The following is a 22546-nucleotide window of genomic DNA, read 5'->3' as shown; positions in this document are numbered from 1 at the left end:
CTTGAAACACCAAGATCGTGCCAGCTGTCAGGAATTAGCTTAATTTGTAAACCAGAAACTCTACCAGAAGAAATTTAAGTTCATAAAAACATTACGATACTAAAACCTAAAATTTAGACAGAGAATAGTATAGGGTCCGGTATATAGACATTCAAAGTTCTCCACTGATTAGTGCATCAGGCACTCAAGGACCACCCTCACTGAAGTCTTTCTCTATTGCTCAACCTACAGGTACCAGCATGGAGAAAGAGATAGCTCTAATCCACAGGCAGTTGAACCCTACTTTTATGGCCTCATGGCTTTCCTTAAGAAGCATTCAATGCAGTGCATGTCCTCCATCCCATCCCATCAGGCTGACTCCCCACGGTCAACAGGAGTCCTCACCCTGGGATCATTCCACAGTCCCCATGGCTCCAGCTCCCAGCTTCCGTGGACACCAGTGGACTTACAACCCTATCCGAGGTATGAGAGGCTGCAGCATGGCTTGTCTATGTGGTTCTCACTCCATTCAGACTGTCACATTAGTGAGTTCACTCCCCAACTGCTTTAAATGCCTCCCTCGTCCCAGTGGACGGCCATGGACACGGGGATCTATCCCCTGTGCTTCAGCTCCCTCTCCCCCAGGTTCAGGCTGGTCCCACTTGCTCTCCTCCTTCTTTCCCCTTCCTCCTTGTCCCTTCTTTCCTTTGTCCTACCAAGTTCTGCATGGACCGGATATTCCTTCTCAGTAGTCAGGGAGTCCTGCCAGGATTCACCTGGTCTTCTGTGAGAACTGCTGCGTCTTTAGACGTTCTTGATGCATCAGTGGAGAGAGGTGTACCCCACTTCCACCTACCCCTCTGTCATCTTGTCCACCCCCATTTGTGCATGGATTAGAAATGAGTTTCCCTTTCTATTAAGTAACATTATCATTACCACACACACATTTAACTTTTGCTTTTTGAGGAGAACACAGGTAAGTCCCACTCTCTTCAGTTCAGTCAGTCATTCAGTCGTGTCCCACTCTGTGTGACCCCAGGGGCTGTATCACGCCAGGCTTCCCTGTACATCCCGACTCCCAGAGCTTGTTCAATCTCATGATTAGATCATGAAGCTCAAACTTAGATCCTCACCTAATTAATTTTTTATACATGAAAATATGCAACCTTTAAAAAACTCTCCCAATTTTCCTCTTCTCTAGTCTTTGGCAATCATTTTTCTACTCTGAAATCTTTTTATTTTTATTTTTTTGAAACTCCTTATAGTTGAGATTCTATGGTATTTGTCTTTCTCTGACTTAGTTTACTTAGTGTAATGCCCTCCAGTTTCATCCATGTTGCCACAAATGGAAGGATTTCTTTCCAATTCTAATGGCTAAATATTACTTACCTATATAGGTCACACGCAGAAGGCAATGGCACTTCACTCCAGTACTTTTGCCTGGAATATCCCATGGATGGAGGAGCCTGGTAGGCTGCAGTCCATGGGGTTGCTAAGAGTCAGACACGACTCAGCGACTTCACTTTCACTTTTGACTTTCATGCATTGGGAATGGCAATGGCAACCCACTCCAGTGTTCTTGCCTGGAGAATCCCAGGGACAGGGGAGCCTGGTGGGCTGCCGTCTATGGGTCGCACAGGGTTGGACACAACTGAAGTGACTTAGTAGTAGTAGTATATATGTCACATCAGATAGTTTTAATCCATTCACCTGTTGAAAGATTGTTGTTTCTATAACAAGGCTACTGTGAATAATGCTGCAATGAACATGGGAATACAGATCTCTCGTTGAGACAATGATTTCATTTGCTTTGACTATATGTCCAGGGTTCAGGATGGGGAACACATGTATACCTGTGGTGGATTCATTTTGATATTTGGCGAAACTAATACAATTATGTAAAGTTTAAAAAAAAAAAAAGAAGAAGTGGGATAATGCATCACGTAAACATTCTCTTTTAAATTTCTTGAATAACCTCCACAGTATGTGTTCATGGGAGTTGCACCAGTATACATCCCTACCAACAAGTGCATAAGCACTCCTTTTTCTCCTCAGCCTCAATAACATCTGTCATTTCTTACATTTTTGGTACTAACCTTTCAAACAGGTATGAGGATATATCCCTTGTGCTTTTGATCTGCATTTCTTTTGATTACTAGTGATACTGAGCATCTTGTCATATTCCTCTTGATCATCTAGATGTCTTATTTGTGAGAAAATGTCTATTCTTTAAAGATGGAGCATACATTATGTTTACTATATTCCAATATACGAAACTCAGTTGCCTACCTATATATCAACAGTGAACTATCAGAAAGTGGAATAAAGAAAACAATCCCATTTGCTATTGCATCAAAAAAGATAAAACACTTAGAAATAAACAAGCAAGGTGCTGAAAGATTTTATGCAAAACCTTTAAGACATTGATAAGAGAAATTTAAAAAGAGTTAAAGATACGTAAAGTTAGGTTGTCTATAGAATGTGTTTCTTGAGGTAGGATTTGTATTACCATGAACTTCCCTCTTAGAACTGCTTGTGTTGCATCCTCTAGGTTTTTGATCATCATGTTTTCATTGTTCTTTGTTTCTAGGAATGTGTTGATTTCCCTTATGTCTTCAGTAAACTGAAGAAATTCACTATTTAGAAATGTGTTGTTTAATCACCATGTGGTTGTGTTCTTTAAAGTTTTTTTTCCTATAATTGATATCTTGTATCATAGTGCTCTTGCCTTGAAAATCCCATGGATGTAGGACCTCCTGGGCTACAGTCCATGGGGTTGCTAAGAGTCGGACAGGACTGAGCGACTTCACTTTCACTTTTCACTTTCATGCATTGGAGAAGGAAATGGCAACCCACTCCAGTGTTCTTGCCTGGAGAATCCCAGGGACGGGGGAGCCTGGTGGGCTGCCGTCTATGGGCTCGCACAGAGTCGGACACGACTGAAGCGACTTAGCAGCAGTAGCAGTAGCAGTATCATAGTGTTGTGGTCAGAGAAAATTCTTGATATAATTTCAATTTACTTAAATTTATTGAGGTTTGATTTGGGGCCCAAGATGAGGAGAATGTTCCATGTGCACTTGAGAAGAAAGTGTGTTCTTCTGCGTTTGGATGGAATGTGCTGAAGATATCAGTTAGTTCTGTTTGCTCTAATATTTCCTTCTAGGTTTATGTTTCCTTATATTTTCTGTTCTGATGATCTGTCCACTGGTGTAGGTGTGGGGTTAACATGCCTACTATTATTGTGTTATGCTCAATTTCCCCTTTTGTGTCAGTTAGTGTTTATCTTATGTATTGAGGTGCCCTTATGCAGGATACATAAATAGTTAAAATTGTTATGTCTTTTTCTTGGACTGATCCCTTGATCATTTGGTAGTGTCCTTCTTAATCTCTTATAATAGTTTTGATTTTAAGGTTTGTTTTTTTCTGATACGAGAATTGCCAATCTGGCTTTCTTTTGATTTCCATTTGCATGGAATATCTTTTTCCATCCACTTACTTTCAGTCTGTATGTGTCTGTAGGATTGAAGTAGGTCTCTGGTAGACAGCATATATATGGATCTTGTTTTTGTATCCATTCAGCCAGTCTGAGTCTTTTGGTAAGAATGGAAGAAGATAATAGCAAATAAAACAACCGATAAAGGATTGCTTTCCAAAATACAAGCAGCTCAAACAACTCAGTCATCAAAAGCAAAGGCAAGAACTGCAAAAAAAACCAGTGAGACCACATCAAACTCAAAACCTTCTGCATAGTAAAAGAAGCCATCAGTAAAATGAAATGACAACCTATGGAATGAAAAAAAAATATTTGCAAATCACATATTTGGAAAGGGCTTTGTATCCAAGTATATATAAGAGACTTATGCAACTCAGTATGAAAAGAAATCAAACAACCCAAATTATTAAATGAGCAAAGGAAGAGTAAGTGTTTTGAAAAATATGATGAGTAGACTGTAGATGACAGTTCTTCCTTCCAGAAAAAAAAGCCTGTGTCTTCCTGGCATTGCTTTCTTTATCTCCAATCACCTGTTTGGTGATGCAGTTCACAGAATACATCCTTTACCCAATAGCAATCACCCGACACTGAGCTATATGTGCTCAGAATAGCCTTATTAACTATAACAAACTAATAATTACATACTTAATCTTGAGGCATCTAAAATCCAAGGTGATTTTCAGAATTTTCCACTCCACTGTTTCCTACATTCTATTTCAAAATTGAAGCACCTAGTATGGAAAAATGAGTAGGGGACCTCAGTAATACATGCAGAGAAAGTCATTTAAAACTGGGAGCATTACTGGATTACATTTTTGGGGAATGTATTATTACTAATACTATTCCCATTTTATTGCCTTTAATTCTCTGCTATACTAGTGGATATTGATTTAAAATAGTAATAACAATATACAGCCCATAATGCTGACGGTACACTAGATTGAGAAAGACAAAGCTTATGAGGCAGGAAGGGAAATCACAGAAAATTAGCAATGGTATCAAAACGAACTGCAGTATTGCCTAGAAAGAACGCAGAGTTCTCTAATTGTTTGGAGACAACACGAACAAGCCAGATGTGAGCCAACCAGCTTAAGCTGTGTACCAGAAACTGCACCAGAAGGAAAATGAAGTTCATAAAACATGCTGATACTAAACGCCAAAATCCAGACAGTAAGAGAATAGGGTAGTGTTTATGTAGATGCTGAAAACTAGTCAGAAAGGTAGACATGGAAGCAAATACACTAATGAGCATCAGAAAGATCAAAGCACAAAAGGGTCTGAAAAATAAATCATCAAGGGACTTGGTAGTCTGATCAAAAGAATAAGAAAATCAAGTTGGAAAACCAAAATATAAAACCAAAAATATTGTGCACATGATAGACCCAGAGAATGCTCAGCAGAGAAAATTTTGGTCTTAGTGACCAGCAAACAGAAGCCTCCAGCATCAGGAACAAAAACCCTGGGCAGGACTCACGACTGTGCGCTTCTGGGAACAGCCTCAGTTTCAAAGTTTGGGCACTTCACCACCTAAAAGCGAACGCAGACAAGGATTATAGCCTGCTATGACACTGAATCAAGACAACAGTGTTTGTGAGTTTACTTTTCTCATTCAACTATAATGTTAATGAATCACTAACCAATGATAACTGACATCATCAGTTTAGAGTCAGATCCTCTTTAGTCATACAATGGATATCTGAACCTGTTATATGATCCCCTATAACAGTTTTTAGAATTGAATTTCTTGATGTTTAATTGAAGGGGACTTGCTTTACAATACTGTACTGGTTTTGGCCAAACATCAGCATGAATCAGCCATAGCGATACCTTTGTCCCCATGCTCTTGAACCTCCTTGCCACCATCCTTCCCATCCCACCCCTCGAAGCTGTTACAGAAAAATATGGAAGCCTTAACAAATTTGTGTGTCATCCTTGGGCAGGGGTCATGCTAATCTTCTCAGTATTATTCCAAATTTTTAATATATGTGCTATGAAAGCAAACACATGTATAACAATTGGGGGAATGTCATGGAAACATGTAGAATATCATATAGGAAACGAATCACCAGTCCAGGTTCGATACACGGTCCTTGGGTCTGGTGCACTGGGATGACCCTGAGGGATGGTACAGGGAGGGAGGTGGGAGGGGGTTTAGGGATCCGGAACACGTGTATGCCCGTGGTGGATTCATGTTGATGTGTGGCAGAACCAATAGAATATTGTACAGTAATTAACCTCCAATTTAAATCAATAAATTTAAATTAAAAAAATAAAAAAATAAGTATTTGAGATAAAATATTAAAAAAACAATTTAACAGAAAAAAAATCATATAGTTAGTCATCTACCAATAGATGATCAATTACATTAGGAATTAGGGTATGCTGCTATATTTACTGCCTCTTATAAAATTGAATTTTATAAGGTCCAAAGTTTCATGAAGGAATTAAGCATATATTTATGCATAGCACATGTATACATGCACAGAAATATATGCACACAAATATATGTTATATAAGCTATTATCCTCCTGGCCTGTCACAATAAGATCTTTACTTGATGAGAAAGATGGTCCCAAATTACTCCAACTTATATGTCTTGTTTTTGAGGACAACTTCTTTTATTTTCCAGAGAAGGCAATGGCACCCCACTCCAGTACTCTTGCCTGGAAAATCCCATGGAAGGAGGGCCTGGTGGGCTGTAGTCCATGGGGTCAGTAAGAGTCGGACAGGACTGAGTGACTTCCCTTTCACTTTCTTTTATTTTCATCACCTAATTTTAAATATTCATTTTATTCTTAGGACCATGCCCATTTAAATTAACTAAGAGCAGAGAAAACCTACTAAATGCTGATATCTTATCCTACATTAAATTATCACTCTTCTGGTAAATTGGAAAAAGAATCATGTTCAGATCTCATTCAGGAGGATAAAATCTCTATTTTTTCAGTTCTCTTGTCCAAACTCAATTCTTGCTCACTTTAGTCTTAAATTCTACTTACTTACAAAGGTCAGACAGGAAAAGTAATATTAAAATCATGCTTGCAAGAGTCTATGATTTATGCTTAGTTGGCCAAAGGTAGGGCCAGGAATAATTTCTGAAATATTACAATACATCATGGAAGCATGAAGGTCTAGTTCTACTGTCAAAGAGGAGATATTTTGGAGATGATTCAAAAACAAAGCCTCAGGGGCTGTCAGGATGTATTCCTGACCAGACAGGTAAATTTTGTCCTTAAAAAGTCAAAGTCAGGAAGAGGCAGGCCTTGTTTGCAGGGCTGATGACGTTGTCTTGGGTGCTGACCAGGTAATATTCTTGTGTTATCATTTGGAGATTTATTTGCTATTTTCTCGAAGAAACAAACGTAATGAGAAGAATAAAGATGGATAAGAGTAGAAGAGCTGCCAAGGTGCCAAGAAGAAGGGCTAGCCAAGAGAACCAGGCCCCCACACTGATAATTGTCAAAGACTGTAACAGTGAGTGTTTTATAGACAGAGCAGAACAAATGGATAAAACCAATGTTCTAGGGTCACTGCTGTTTTGCACTCAAAGACAAAATATTTTTCTTCTTAAGCAGAGTCATCACAGCTCCTGATGTGGTCCTAATTACACACATGCAGACCGAGGGCCACAGGCATGTGTGATGTGACATCAGGAAGTGAACAGATGAGTGTACTGGTGCCCGGTGACCTGCATCTGCTAATAATGGGACCTGGGGAAAATTACTTGCCCTCTCCAAGTCATCACATCTTTATTAACAGAACTTGATGATCATAGTGAAGATTAAGGTTTTCTCACAGGGTTCCTGTGAAACACAAATTTTGAGATGTTTTAAAGCTTTTGTGAAAGTATCAGAACATGCATGGGGTTACTAAGGTGAGAGAGCAGATCCAAGGTACAGTATCTTTTTCTCTCATTATTCTCTCTGTACTCAATAGTGGTGATCACGTGTTTACTCTTACCCCATTGTGATGGTAAACTACACAGATTAACTGGACTTTTCTTGTCATTTTAGTGTCTAAAATTCAAGCATTAGTCGATGTAGAGTAAAAAATCGCAAACTCCTAGAAGGCCTCGCTGCTCAGAATCTGCAGAGTCCCAACATTAAACTGTCTTAAAAGAATAGCCTAAACACTCTGGCTCAGAATTAAGTTCCAAATGTTTGCAGAGCACAGAAATACTTCTGGGAGCAATTCAAAAATACATGGAATAACCTACTTCTCCAACTGTCTATCTGTGCAAATATCATCATCCATCTAAATTTACACAGAAGGTGCTCCTTCTTCCCCACCCCAGCTTCTACGGCAAGAACTCCTGGTCAGAGCCACAGGGAAAGAAAAGGCTTCCCTCCACAGGATGGATTTGATGACCTCAGGTGACTTGATCATCTCAGAATGGCTCATGTTTTTATTTAAACAGGGTCCTGCCTGCTGCTGCTGCTGGTCGTGTCTAATCTGGTCCTGTGCCAAGGCAAATCATGCCCGTCCTGCAGTCCTGACGTGTTTGTCTCCTTACAGAAATCCCTTACAGACGTGTTTGTCTATGCCCTCAGCCTCTCCCACGACATCCATAACCTTTCCACAATAATGTTCAATGAGTTTGTAAGTACTCTGGTGTGGTGGTTTAGTTGGTAAATCATGTCCGACTCTTGCGACCCTGTGGACTGTAGCCTGCCAGGTTCCCAGAAGGAAACTTTGCCTAAGTGACAGGGCTATACTATCCTTTAAACAAGAAGGCTGCAATAACACCCTCTCTAGGTCAAAGAAGCCGTCAGTTCATAAGATGTTGAAATCGAAGAAAGGATCAGTTTTGTGAAATCTCAAAGATTCCTAAGAAGTGCAATAACTTTTTCAATTTCCTTTCATTCATTTTCTTTTTTAAATTTCCAAAATAAATGATTTTGTATTTATCAGCTAGGAATGCCATAAAATAATACAATAGACTCAGTGGAATTAACAACAGAAATTTCTTTCCTCACAGTTCTGGGGGATAGTGTCCCAGATCAGGGTGCCAGCAAGGTGAGGTTCTGGTAAGAACTCTTTTTTCCCAGGCTGGCTTCTCTGTGACTCCTCCCAAAGCATGGGGCAGGGGGAAGAGAGAGAGAGGAAAAGACACAGAGACACAGAGTGAATTCTCTGGTGTTTCGCTTCATGGAAACGCTAAACCTATTGGATCAGTGTTCCACCTTAAGAGCTCATTTGACCTTAATGGGCTTCGCTGGTGGCTCAGATGATAAAGAATCTGTCTGCAATGTGAGAGACTTGGGTTCTATCCCTGGGTCTGGAAGATTCCCTGGAGACTGGAACGGCAAGCACTCCAGTATTCTTGCCTGAGAAATCCCATGGACAGAGGAATCTGGTGGGCTATAGACCATGGGATTCCCAAAAGTCAGAACCCTTTTCAAAACACAGCACTTTGGCAGTTAAGGGTCTAATGCATGAATTCGAAGAACACAGATTCAGCCCACAATACTACCTGACACAAAGCACTTTCAGGTGGGACTGGGGAAAAGGAAGCGTGTTGATTTTCTGGTCCTTCAGTGTCTCTCTGGGCTTTCTTCTCCAGGCTCAGAGTAAATAGCCAATAAATGAGAACTGTTCTGCATTGAACTGGGTGGATGGAACATGTTAAACAAAGCAGATTCCTGGTCACAGAAATGAATAGTTTGTAGTTTTTTTAAAGGTACAAATTATTGTTCTAAGATTTGCAGTGAATTGGTTTTGAGCTACAATAGAAGGGGTGTTTACAATTGGAAACAATTATTCTCTTTCTGAGGAAGGTATTTGAAAGTTGTATGTTAATTCTTTTAGGTCAATCAAGGAGCACACAGTAGAGCAGACAGCTAATAATAGGCGGAGCTAAAGTTTTCTATTAAATTCACGTAGTTCTTTTTTACTCATTAGCTTTTCTTTTATCCTCCATTTTGACTGTCTATTTTTTTCCAACTCTTCCAAGTAAACAAATATTAAATGGTTAAATAGAGGTGCATGCATGCATTCTAAGTCACTTCAGTTGTGTCCAATTTTTGACAACCCTTCTGACTGTAGCCCAACAGGCTCCTCTGTCCATAGGATTGGCCAGGCAAGAATACTGGAGTAGGCTGCTCTGCCCTCTTGCAAGGGATGCTCCTTACCTAGGATTCAAACCTCAGTCTTGTTATATCTCCTGCATTGGCAGGAATATTCTTTACCACTACCGTCCCCTGGGAAGCACCAAATATTGGTACATATGTGCTATATTTGGTTCATATAGCAAAAAAAAAAAAAAAAAGATAATAATAAAACAGAGAAGAGAAAAGGTTAAATTTAGAAAAGTTATATTTAAAATCATTTTTATAGAGACAATATATAGAAAAGTAGGAAAAGAATGACTTTCAAATTTTGTGATGCCCCCCTGTTAAAAAAAATACACGTCTATCAAACATGTTAGTGTTCTGGTAATGGCTTCATCTACTGAATGCCCAACAACCCTAACTAATTGCCTGATTACTTTCAGGATGAAAAATATGCCCAGGGCAAACTGTACTATATCAATGCCACCAAGAGCTGCCACACCAATTCCTTCCATACTCCCGAAGAAAGAGATAAAGCCCAGCAGATGAACGTGAGTCTTTCACCTGGGTTTTTCACCAGATCAAATGACACAGTCTGTAGGTTACCAGACTTCAGATTATTAGAGGTTATGTTAACTGTATATGCAGAAAAAGGTGGAGGAACCGTAAGCAATTGAAGAGAAACTATATTTTGCAGCTGATGAAGCATGAGGGAAATCAAGGGATGACTAAAGATCTGTAGTAGCAAGATAAATAACAGATCTATAAATTGTCCATGAAGATAACTTTAGTTCAACCAAAGCATTAGACACAGGATCGCAGCTATTATTTTGTATGAATACAGGAAATGCATGGGAACTTCCATGTGTAAAACATAAGATTGCAAAATTCATGAATATGTAATAAACACACCCCAGTTTTGAGTACTCCCTGTTACTAGTGACTCCCTCTTGTAAATCCTATACTGCACCATCTGAGCCCTCGCATCTGCCTTTCAAGGTTCTCCTGATTCTGCTTCTACTTCTCTGACACTTCCTTCATTCATCATTCTCAACGACTCCTCTGTCACCTTTTATTCTTAATTTGTAAGTCTCCCCCACAATGGCCTATAAAACATTGCTTTGCTTCTCATGGCGGCAACAATTGCCTCTGTTCAAAGGACAACACATTTTACATATCAAGCCTCAATCATTTATGGCAACTCCAAATTTTCACGGTTATAATCTCTTCTTTCTGATTTCCTGCATTATCCTTCCTCCTAACATTATTTAAATAGTTTCATATGCATCCCCCCTTAAAATTCTATCTTCTCTCTCTACAACCTTCTTAATGATACTAGCATTCTATTCCCCTGTTAAGCTCATTAATAATGAGGGTGAACAAGTAAAGGAAAAAGGACAAAGAGGAAGAAGAGGAGGGATTTTCAATAAGCTTAAATTTAAAGTTTATTTAGAGTTACTACATGGCCTTACATTTCACTCAGCACTTTATGTGACAAGACTTCCCTGGTGGCTCAGATGGTAAAGTGTCTGTCTACAATGTGGGAGACCTGGGTTCAATCCCTGGGTCAGAAAGACTTCCTGGAGAAAGAAACGGCAACCCACTCCAGTACTCTTGCCTAGAAAATCCCATGGACAGAGGAGCTTGGTGCAGGCTACTGTCCATGGGGTTACAAAGAGTCGGGCACGACTGAGCAACTTCACTTTCACTTTATGTGCATTACTATATTTAATCCTATTCAGTTCTCTGTTATTTACCACTAAAACAGTTCATGGCTGTAAAGAAATCAAACATATTAACTAGAGATCTTCAGCCCCCGGGATTTTCAGGCTCAATTCTGCTAGTAGTAGTGAACTAGGGGGGACCCTCCACTGTGAATCCCACTGATGCTGTTACTAAAGACAACACTGTGCCATTTTCTGCCCAGACACTTGTCAACAAACAGACTGTTCTGATATCAGCAGGGGGCTGGTATTGGGATCAGCTGAGGAGAGAAGCCTGTTTAGGAAAATCATGTCTTTTCATTGTCTCTTTGATGTACTATCATAAAACAATTACCAATCAAAAATCAATACAAGTGACTCATCTGATTCATTAATACGAATGAATCACTGGGTGACAATGATGTGGGCACAGGTGGAATCCCTCTCTCCTGGGTCAGGCACTGCAGCACATACTGACTTGCCGTAAATACTTAGATTCTCTCACGGAAATATACAAACACAAAAGAACTCACTGAGTCGTGGTAGAATTTCAGAAGTAAAAAGAAAATTCTTCATGTTATAAATTAGAATGCATCAGAAGAATTAGTTCCTAAAATAACCTAGATGTTTAAAAATTCAGCAAAGTGTGAAGTAATAGCTTACATTTTATCCTTTTGCAACTTTTACTACCTTCAAAAATCTCTGCATGCACATAGGAATAACCAAAAGTTTTTTAGGTCAGCTGCTCTGAGCAAAGATCACATGTTACCAAAACCACTGAATTATGATTTTTTTAATGAGACTGTTTCTTCTGGTTGCTTAGAATGAAGACCTTATTAAGTGGACACTCGTGTTACTGTACTGCTGGAATAATCCTCTGTATTATCTAGTCCCGGAGATTCAGAGTATGAAAAATCTGTCAGAGGCTGTCGTATCAAGTGCCGAAGAGATTGAGAACATGTCAGAGAAACTTGAATCATTAATAGAGACTCATTTCGGGAAGGTGAGCATCCTGCAGAGGGCTTTCTTGCTTTGTTCATGAATGAAAGAGGTGACCACTGTAATGCGTAAGGAGTTTGGAAATATCTCATTTTGTAAGAAAAAGGTTCATGACTTCTATATGCTAGATGGCTACTACATAAACCAGGAGCCTAGACATTCAGAGTGATAGATTCTACTGTAAAGGAGTCAGAATTTCACCGCAATTTTTGACATGTGCAGCCTTCGCTGCATTGCACACAATTCCACCAAAAGCTTGCCTCTTCCTGGGCACTGGTGGTTGTAATGTTTTCAAGAGTAACAGTACTAGAGAACAGAATTTCCAAGATCAGCATTTTTCTAAAGTAACCCCGACATCTGCTATTGAAGTTCCACTTGTCTTCTTTCTTTGTTCTCCTCAAATCAAAGGATTAGAGTGGGAAGGAAGAAAAGAGAAAGTTAAAACTAAACTTGAGTTCCATTTCTACTTTTTAGATTTCTAATTGTTTTCTCAGAGGCTGGCTCCAAAATCCATATCTGGAGAGCTTTATATTCATATGTTTTCCCCAAATCTTTATTTGATAATTAGAAGAAAAAAAGATAAGCACATACTAATAAAACACATAAGAAGTCATTATCATTTCGGTATTCAGATTATTTTTCCAGTCTTGAAGACGATACACGAGGCTCGCATTCCCTGGTCAAGATACTCATCCATGAAGTTCAGCGATGAAGATAGGAGTATTTCTGAATATTATAACCTGTTCTACTGCCTACGCAGGGATTCACATAAAGTTGACATGTACATCAACATCCTGGAGTGCCGAACCCGCAAAACATGCTAAATTCACATCCATCTTATCCAGCTCTGAGATGGTCATAATCATCTATCCCATAGCGAGCTACTTGAAATTTAGAGCTTTTTAATGCATTCTCTGTAATGTGTCTCCTCTTAAAAAAATAAACACAGACACTTTAGAGATGTCAAATCTAAGAGGGCAATTTGTTAACATTTCTTATCTTCATTTAAGAGTAAATCAAAAGAAAATCCACCCCTACAATTGAGAGAATGAAGCTCCTATTAAAATTAGTCACAAATAGCAGAAGCTGGCATTAGAAAGAAGACCATTAAGAGATTCCGTAAGAATCAAGGCCAATTATTCTGGGTCAAGTTATTAGAATCAAAGAATTAGACAATTGTTCATGGTTCTGGTCATGCTACCAAGAAGGCTGAATTCTCAGGATTCTTTATGAAAGCCAGCCACGACTTTCAGCCAACTATCACAGTGTTACACCAGACAAGATAAGTGCTTTGCACTTTTGTGTAAATAGCATGAGGTTTCCTGAACTGTCTAAAGATTGTTAGGATACTGTCTTAGTCCTTCTGGGGTGTTATAACAAAATATGACAGGCTTAAAAACAATGGAAATGGATTTCCACAGCGGGGTCATGCAGGGTCCTTTCTGGTCACACACTACTTACTGTATCCTCACACGGGGGAGGGTTCGGGGGGTCTGAGTGTCTCTTATATATAAAAGCACTCATCTCATTGAAGAGGGTCCATCCTTACAACTCCATCACCTCACAAAGGCCCCACCTAGGGGTAACATAACCATGTGAATCAGGATTTCATCATATGAAATTTCTGGGGGACACAAAGCTTGAGACCATAGCAGACATAAAGGTGAACTGCTCCATCCTCCTGCAGTGGCTGTCATCACCCACACTCCACTGATCCTCATTTCCTGCATCACCTTGCAGCCATTCCATACACTCTATCACTCTGGGTTTCACAAGTCCAGGTCAGTCAAGTGTCAGCTCCATCTCATATTCAGCCTATTCAGTGTCTCCCTCTCCCCTGCTGAGGCCCAGGGGACCTACCAGAAAGTGCAGATGTGTCCATTTCTGCAACGTTCCTTCTCTCTCCCTCTCTGGATCTTCATTCCTTGGGCCATGTTGGAACTGGGAAGATGGTAATGAGATGGGAAAGTTCTGACATCACTGACTTGCATGGGGCCCTTTTAGCCTTTCCTTGGTCCAGACGGACTGATCTGAGATTCCCCCTGACTAACAAGTGTTTCTCTTGAGGGGTATCCGGGTGATTTTCCAGGATATTCACAAGTTGGGGATCCCCAAATTCATAGTTTCCTTTTTAATCAGGGGAAATATTCTGGAACCACAGCTCCCCACCTGCAGTATTCTCCACAGCCTCTCTGTTTCCCTCACTCTGCAAACACCATCTGGAGAAAATTAGCAGCCCACAGTCAGCTGCCTACTAACTGAATCACAGGAACTCCATATATAATAAACACTGTGATCAATTGAATGGCAGAAATACTGGTGTGCATCTGTCCACTGCCTGAGGTCTCTGGACAATTGTCCAACTGGTCATGTAGACACTGAATAGATCAGAAAACTGGATTCAAAAACTCATTTATCTGAAAAGTGAGATATCATTCTGTCTTCCTTTTAGAGTAACTATCCTTGCCATTAATTGTTTGCCTTACAAACATGCCCTAGTAGGTCCCTGAATTATAAAATTCTCCAAATAGACTGAGTCTCTACTGAGACTGGAGCAATGTGACTGGATTAGTGATGCTCAGCTTGTTCAACAGCCGCCAAACAACCTGGGATGAGGGCCAATCACTTGACTGGCTCTCCTAAGATGTCAGTGACCTAGAAGTCAGTCACTAGGAAGATAGTGGCTCTTCCTAAGAATAGGCTGGTTTTCCAGCATCTTTCCGGCTTTAGCAGTAATTCCTGGTAAAGAAAATGGGGAATAAAAAGGTAGAAGGGAAAGGGGGATGAATAAGAGAGAAGCAGAGAAAGACAGAAGGAAGGAAAAGCAGCAAAGGGAAAGTGATTCTAGGACTTGGGTAGTGAAGGATGAAATGCTGTTAGAACACTTTATTTTGAAGGACCCAAATGTATATGCTTTTTTTTAATATCTTAAGAGCAAATATCTCATATTCCTTTTCCATGAAAAAACCTTGTAAGCACTTTCTAAGTCATTTACTGCCCTAAATACCTAATTCTATTTTGTTACTTGCTTAACTTTCTTTCATTCAATGTCTCAGTATTTCCAGCAGAGAGGATGGTATTTATTAGCGGGAAAATTTGGCAATAAGGGGGACAGTTCAATTGGAGGAAATATACACACACCAATAGACCACACACATCCTCATGTATTTGTCTCTTATAAAATTTATTTCAAGCATAAATTTAGGACTTTAGATCAACAACAGATGTGGTGACATTCAGAGCACTCTCCTTGCTTGACTGTGACATATAAAGTGAATACTGTAGGTTTCAGACAATGTTGAACAGAGCCATAGATATACTATAGAGTCAGTCAGGAATAGCCAAAGCAGGGATATTTGGGCAGGATTTAACAACCACTCCCTTGCCGTCTAAAAAGCATTGATTTTCCCAACTTTTACAGATTTCCACGTAAGATTACATTTGAAGAAATGGCCCTATCATATCAAGAATAGTAGCAGCGGTTCCCAAAAGGAAACAAATGAAGAACCTTTGAAGTTCACTGACCTTATAGATTAGTAAGTCACATGTCATGGATACAATGAGGACTTAAACTGAGGTTTAAAAAAATCTCTCTTTTCCCAAAGCAGGTCTGCAAGTTGTGGAGAAGGAGAGGGTGATATAAACACACAAACTGTTATATTGCATGGTAGCGTGAAAAAGAATAAGATGTGGAGCCACCACGGGGCTACAGTGGATTGAAGTAAAGCTAGGAGCCATCTGAGTGTGTCATAGGAGTGACTCAAATGGGATAGCTTTATGATGGAGTTTTGAAAAGTTGATGGGATATTGATGTGCAAAAATAGGAAAACAGTATATCTGTCAATTCATTTAGGATCATCTTATGAAGTAAGGATCTCTGACATCCTAGATCAAGGTAACTGAGATATTATACACATAGCATTATAGGGTATCATTGAATAATCAAGTCTGACAAAAACACAAGAAATGTTCATTTTTTACCATTCATGTTGTATCCTTCATGGTTATGCTCCCATGATATATTGCATATATTTTGTAGGGTTAGAATGGGGAAATACTTGTATGGATTTTTATGCATTTGGGAGAATCATGTATTGCAAAATGGAGAGTTTGTTTTTATTCTACAATGCAACAGCAAACCAAGAACATTCAGTCCAAGAGAGCACTATGTCCAGAATTAGATAAGAGAAAGTTTAATGTCGATTGAGTAGTTGTGTCTGTTGGGGCTGGTAGAGAAAAAGAAAGAGACCAGAAAGAACTGGGAGTATTATGACACTAAAAATCAAAGAGGGCTCTGCCAAGTATAAAGTCGCAAAGCATGTGAGAGATACAGGAAATGAAATAGACCTTGACCACATGCAATGAATGAGGCAGACAGAAGAGTCAAAAATGCATCCAGCAATATGGGACTAGCTGAGTCAATAAATGCCTGAAAAGTCAGAGAAAAGGGGGGAGATAAATTAAGGTTTTATCCAAAAGCACCTGAGTTCTATTTTCCTGTATTTCATCAACTTAGTACCAGAAATCACCAAAAAAATGTTAAGGTTCTGCAGCAAATGATAGAAATAAGTACTCTAAGGTGCCTCTGCTAGAACCTATGGAATACCAGAACCAAAGCAGGACTACACAGTGATAACAAGCAGTGAGTCACTAATCACGTTCAACACTTAAATAAGACATACACTGTAAATCATAGAGAATGAATGGAAATCAAATGGAAACAACCCATACCTTTACAGACCCAGCCTGCTGCTGCTCCTGCTAAGTCACTTCAGTCCTGTCCGACTCTGTGTGACCCCATAGACAGCAGCCCACCAGGCTCTCCTGTCCCTGGGATTCTCCAGGCAAGAACACTGGAGTGGCTTGCCATTTCCTTCTCCAATGCATGAAAGTGAAAGGTGAAAGTGAAATCGTGCAGTCTTGTCCGACCCTCAGCGACCCTATGGACTGCAGCCTTCCAGGGTCCTCCGTCCATGGGATTTTCCAGGCAAGGGTACTGGAGTGTGTGCCATTGTCTTCTCCGAGAGCCAGCCTAAACAAAACCTGAAACCTACACCAAATAGAGGTAATGGTCTCCTTAATCATGTTCCCACTTTCTGGAAGAGTTTCTCATTCCTTTTGCCTGAATCTCCCTTCTTTACTAACCCTTCATTGCCTTACCCTCAACAGACGGTCAGCTAATCACTAATCAAATAAATAATTAAACAGTGTTCACTCCTGAAACATATTTGTAGTGATGGACTCTTCAAATGAAGGCTTTCTAATCCCCTGAAAGTAAAACTCTAATTCTGGAAGGACTCCTTCCCAAAATGGCCAGATCAGATCAGATCAGTCACTCAGTCATGTTTTACTCTTTGCAACCCCATGAATCAAAGCACGCCAGGCCTCCCTGTCCATCACCAACTTCCGGAGTTCACTCAGACTCACATCCATCAAGTCAGTGATGCCATCCAGCCATCTCATGCTCTGGCATCCCGTTCTCCTCTTGCCCCCAATCCCTCCCAGCATCAGAGTCTTTTCCAATGAGTCAACTCTTCACAAGAGGTGGCCAAAGTACTGGAGTTTCAGCTTTAGCATCATTCCTTCCAAAGAAATCCCAGGGCTGATCTCCTTCAGAATGGACTATTTGGATCTCCTTGCAGTCCAAGGGACTCTCAAGAGTCTTCTCCAACACCAGAGTTCAAAAGCATCAATTCTTCGGTGCTCAGCCTTCTTCACAGTCCAACTCTCACATCCATATATGACCACAGGTAAAACCACAGCCTTGACTATACGAACCTTCGTTGGCAAAGTAATGTTTCTGCTTTTGAAATGCCCAGTGGGCAGCAATTGGAAGTCTAGCTACTTGGACATCTTCTGCCATAATTATAACCTCTTTGGATAGTGAAGACAACAGATGGATGAAGCACTGAAAATGTCGAGAAAGAAATGCCTGGAAAAGTGGAAAAGATACCATAAGCCTTTAACACTGATCTATGCCTGCACACCATACCATGTGTGTTGGGAGCCAGGTGGGCCTAATGAGGGATGGATTTTTCAGGAAAGCTCTATATGAGTTGGCACTGAGAAGCTTGATTCAACTCAACTGTTTCACCATGATTCTTTGATTCTAAGACTCAGCACCACTTGTCTCATTTAACTGCACTAAGTCAGAAAGGGTATATACTTATTGCCTATTTAAACACTGCCAAGAGATCATAAAAGTTTTCATCACAAGGAGAAAATTATAACTATTTCCAATGAGGGATGTTCACCAGACTTATTGTGGTGATCATTTTGCAATATATATCAAATAATTATGTTGTACACCTGAAAAAAAAATAACATTATATGTCAAAATTATCTATGTATATTGATACCTGAAACTGAAATAGCATATTTGTCAATGTGACTTATATAATGACTTCTATAATATAATGATCATATAATCATTATGTTGCGGACATAGCACATATCATACCTTTAGTTTACTTCAGTCACTCAGTCATATCCAACTGTTTGAGACCCCATGAACTATAGCACATCAGGCTCCCCTGTCCTCCACCATCTCCTGGAGCTTGCTCAAACTCATGCCCATCGAGTCGGTGATGCCATCCAACCATCTCATCTTCTGCCATCACCTTCTCTTCCTGCCATCAATCTTTCCCAGTATCAGGGTCTTTTCCAATGAGTCAATTCTTTGCATCAGGTGGCCAAAGTATTGGAGCTTCAGCTTCAGCATCAGTCCTTTCAATGAATATTCAGGGCTGATTTCCTTCAGTATGGACCGGTTTGATCTCCCTGCAGTCCTAGGGACTCTGAAGAATCTTCTCTAACACTGCAGTTCAAAAGCATCAATTCCTTGGTGCTCAGTTTCCTTATGGTCCAGCCCTCACATCCATACTGACTACTGGGAAAACCATAGCTTTGACTAGATGGAATTGTATTTATATATATAAACATATAGGTACACACACTTATGTTAGGAAAATTTTTGAAAAGGAATATAATTATATTTTGGATAAAGAAAACAAAAAAACTAGTATAATTTTTTTTTCAAATGTGCATTTTGGCTATCATGTTTGGTTTAAAACCTTCTCTTTAAATGTAGTTTATGTTTATGCTGATAATAGATACAGAAACATGTCTTAACCTTGTAACATTAACTGTAGAACAGCTTATTTACAATAGCTAATTAAAGTCACAAAATTTTGAAACCTATACGCTTGCCCAGTGCTCTGCTATTGGTCATTTAACCAATTTATTATTGACTTAATTCCTCCTTGACTCAGAAACACTTATAGGTGCTTTGTTTACATCAATACACAAAGCAGGCAGACACTTATCCTCATGGAACTGATATTCTAGCTGGGGGAAGACAGATAATCTGCAATAAACATGAATCCAAGTACATTTTATGGTATGTTAACAGGTGATCTGTACTATTGGAAAAGAACTAGTAAAGCAGAGGATGGGGTTTAGGGAATAAAGGTGAAGAAAGGGAGGTGATTTAAAGAAAAACAACTTAGACCACACTGAGGGGAGCAAACATGCTCTCTTGCATTCAAGAGTCAAGTTTTCCCCTGTCCCGGCAGGTCTCTTGATCTTCGTCTGCTGCTGCTGCTGCTAAGTCGCTTCAGTCATGTCCGACTCTGTGTGACCCCATAGACAGTAGCTCACTAGGCTCCCCCATCCCTGGGATTCTCCAGGTAAGAACACTGGAGTGGGTTGCCATTTCCTTCTCCAGTGCGTGAAAGTGAAAAGTGAAAGTGAAGTCGTTCAGTCGGGCCCGACTCTTAGGGACCCCATAGACTACCCAACATCAAAAATGTTTCTCAACGTAAGACCAGAAACTATAAAACTCCTAGAGGAGAACATAGGCAAAACACTCTCTGACATACATCACAGCAGGATCCTCTATGACCCACCTCCCAGAATATTGGAAATAAAAGCAAAAATAAACAAATGGGACCTAATTAAACTTAAAAGCTTCTGCACATCAAAGGAAACTATTAGCAAGGTGAAAAGGCAGCCTTCAGAATGGGAGAAAATAATAGCAAATGAAGCAACTGACAAATAATTAATCTCAAAAATATACAAGCAACTCCCACAGCTCAATTCCAGAAAAATAAATGACCCAATCAAAAAATGGGCCAAAGAACTAAATAGACATTTCTCCAAAGAAGACATACAGATGGCTAACAAACACATGAAAAGATGCTCAACATCACTCATTATCAGAGAAATACAAATCAAAACCACTATGAGGTACCATTTCACGCCAGTCAGAATGGCTACAATCCAAAACTCTACAAGCAATAAATGCTGGACAGGGTGTGGAGAAAAGGGAACTCTCTTACACTGTTGGTGGGAATGCAAACTAGTACAGCCACTATGAAGAATAGTGTGGAGATTCCTTAAAAAACTGGAAATAGAACTGCCTTATGATCCAGCAATCCCACTGCTGGGCATACACACCGAGGAAACCAGAAGGGAAAGAGACACGTGTATCCCAATGTTCATCACAGCACTGTTTATAATAGCCAGGACATGGAAGCAACCTAGATGCCCATCAGCAGATGAATGGATAAGAAAGCTGTGGTACATATACACAATGGAGTATTACTCAGCCATTAAAAAGAATACATTTGAATCAGGTCTAATGAGATGGATGAAACTGGAGCCTATTATACAGAGTGAAGTAAGACAGAAAGAAAAACACCAATACAGTATACTAACGCATATATATGGAATTTAGAAAGATGATAACAATAACCCTGTGTACGAGACAGCAAAAGAGACACTGATGTATAGATCAGTCTTATGGACTCTGTGGGAAAGGGAGAGGGTGGGGAGATTTGGGAGAATGGCATTGAAACATGTATAATATGTATGAAACGAGTCGCCAGTCCAGGTTCGATGCACGATACTGGATGCTTGGGGCTGGTGCACTGGGACGACCCAGAGGGAGGGTATGGGGAGGGAGGAGGGAGGAGGGTTCAGAATGGGGAACACAGGTATACCTGTGGCGGATTCATTTCAATATTTGGCAAAACTAATACAATATTGTAAAGTTTAAAAATAAAATAAAATTTAAAAAAATGTTTATGTCTTTGAGGCTCTATGCAAACTCATGCAAATATGCATGTTCTGAACATTCTGCCTCTCTTCAGTTGAACTGGTTTCATAAAAAATTGTTGGTAAAAAAAAAAAAATTGTTGGTAAACTCCCCCAAATTAAGTAACATTTTATGCAGCAAATTCTGATAATTTTCTGACTCCCGAAGAACTAATCTCCAAAGTATTTCCTTTTTTCAACACACTGTCAGTGACGTAATTATATTATGTAAAAGTATTATATGCTATGCTATGCTAAGTCACTTCAGTCGTGTCCGACTCTGTGCGACCCCATAAACGGCAGCCCACCAGGCTCCCCTGTCCCTGGGATTCTCCAGGCAAGAACACTGGAGTGGGCTGCCATTTCCTTCTCCAATGCATGAAAGTGAAAAGTGAAAGTGTAGTCACTCAGTCATGTCCGACTCTTAGCAACCCCATGGATTGCAGCCTAACAGGCTCCTCCGTCCATGGGATTTTCCAAGCAAGAATACTGGAGTGGGGTGCCAGTGCCTTCTACGAAAGTATTATATGCATTGCTATTCTAATATATTATGCCATTTAAAAAATATACACAAAATATAAACTAAATGACACTGAGATAAATAGAAATAGAAATGGAAATGGTAACATTTTCTTCCCCAGGGGATGAGGACACTCATTTTTATGGCCACTGGACTAATGGATTATGAATGTACACACATAATTATACCAGTTATTTAACTATCATGATAAAGTAATATCTTTTACATATAGTTTCAATCAAAGTTCTCAGAATACCACAAGGGGCCAGGAATACAATTGTATGTCAATAACTCTCTTCATATGCATATATAAAATTGTGTGAGCTCAATTAAGTAATCATCTTTAGTTCTTTTGTTATTCCATCAATTCATCTACTGGTAAATAATCCAAACTCTACAATAGATATCTTATTTTCTGGGTTTAAATCTCAAGTCATAATAAAAGTGGAACAATGGCCTAGAATGAATAAAATGTCTTATGGACATCATGATATATATGCATTTGTAAAGACAATTAATGAAAAAATACAGACTTACAGTTTGCTGAAACAGAAAGTGTACTCTCTCAGAGCTGAATATACATATCACCTAGAAAAAATACTTTCTCAGTTTCTGATGACTTCTAAAGAAAGGGACCCCATGACTTTCATCTCCAGCCTACTGAGGACTCCTTTCCACTTTCCTCCTCAACTTCCCTCCATGAAAT

The 22546-nt window shown here is 39.6% G+C and overlaps 1 protein-coding gene and 1 non-coding gene across 2 annotated transcripts; one reads left to right on the top strand and one right to left on the bottom strand.

The window, feature by feature from the left end:
• Window positions 1–407: 407 nt before the first annotated feature.
• Window positions 408–13052, top strand: LOC133235958 (chorionic somatomammotropin hormone 2-like). Its single transcript, XM_061397724.1, has 5 exons — window positions 408–462; window positions 7890–8071; window positions 9966–10073; window positions 12049–12228; window positions 12857–13052. Exons 1-5 carry the CDS (start codon window positions 408–410, stop codon window positions 13046–13048), a joined length of 717 nt encoding a protein of 238 aa, XP_061253708.1. The 3' UTR covers window positions 13049–13052.
• Window positions 5368–5476, bottom strand: LOC133237114 (U6 spliceosomal RNA). Its single transcript, XR_009733144.1, has one exon. It is a non-coding gene; the product is annotated as a U6 spliceosomal RNA (small nuclear RNA).
• Window positions 13053–22546: the final 9494 nt, after the last annotated feature.

Source organism: Bos javanicus, chromosome 23 (assembly GCF_032452875.1).
Source record: "Bos javanicus breed banteng chromosome 23, ARS-OSU_banteng_1.0, whole genome shotgun sequence".
In the NCBI taxonomy this organism is placed as follows: Eukaryota; Metazoa; Chordata; class Mammalia; order Artiodactyla; family Bovidae; genus Bos; species Bos javanicus.
This window is presented reverse-complemented; position numbering and strand designations above follow the sequence as displayed.

Excerpts from the sequence above, each read along its gene's own strand:
- LOC133235958 (XM_061397724.1), top strand. The coding sequence starts at position 408 with ATGGCTCCAGCTCCCAGCTTCCGTGGACACCAGTGGACTTACAACCCT. Across the intron at positions 8,072-9,965 it reads CAATAATGTTCAATGAGTTT|GATGAAAAATATGCCCAGGG; the intron begins GTAAGTACTCTG and ends GATTACTTTCAG. Across the intron at positions 12,229-12,856 it reads TAGAGACTCATTTCGGGAAG|ATTATTTTTCCAGTCTTGAA; the intron begins GTGAGCATCCTG and ends TTCGGTATTCAG.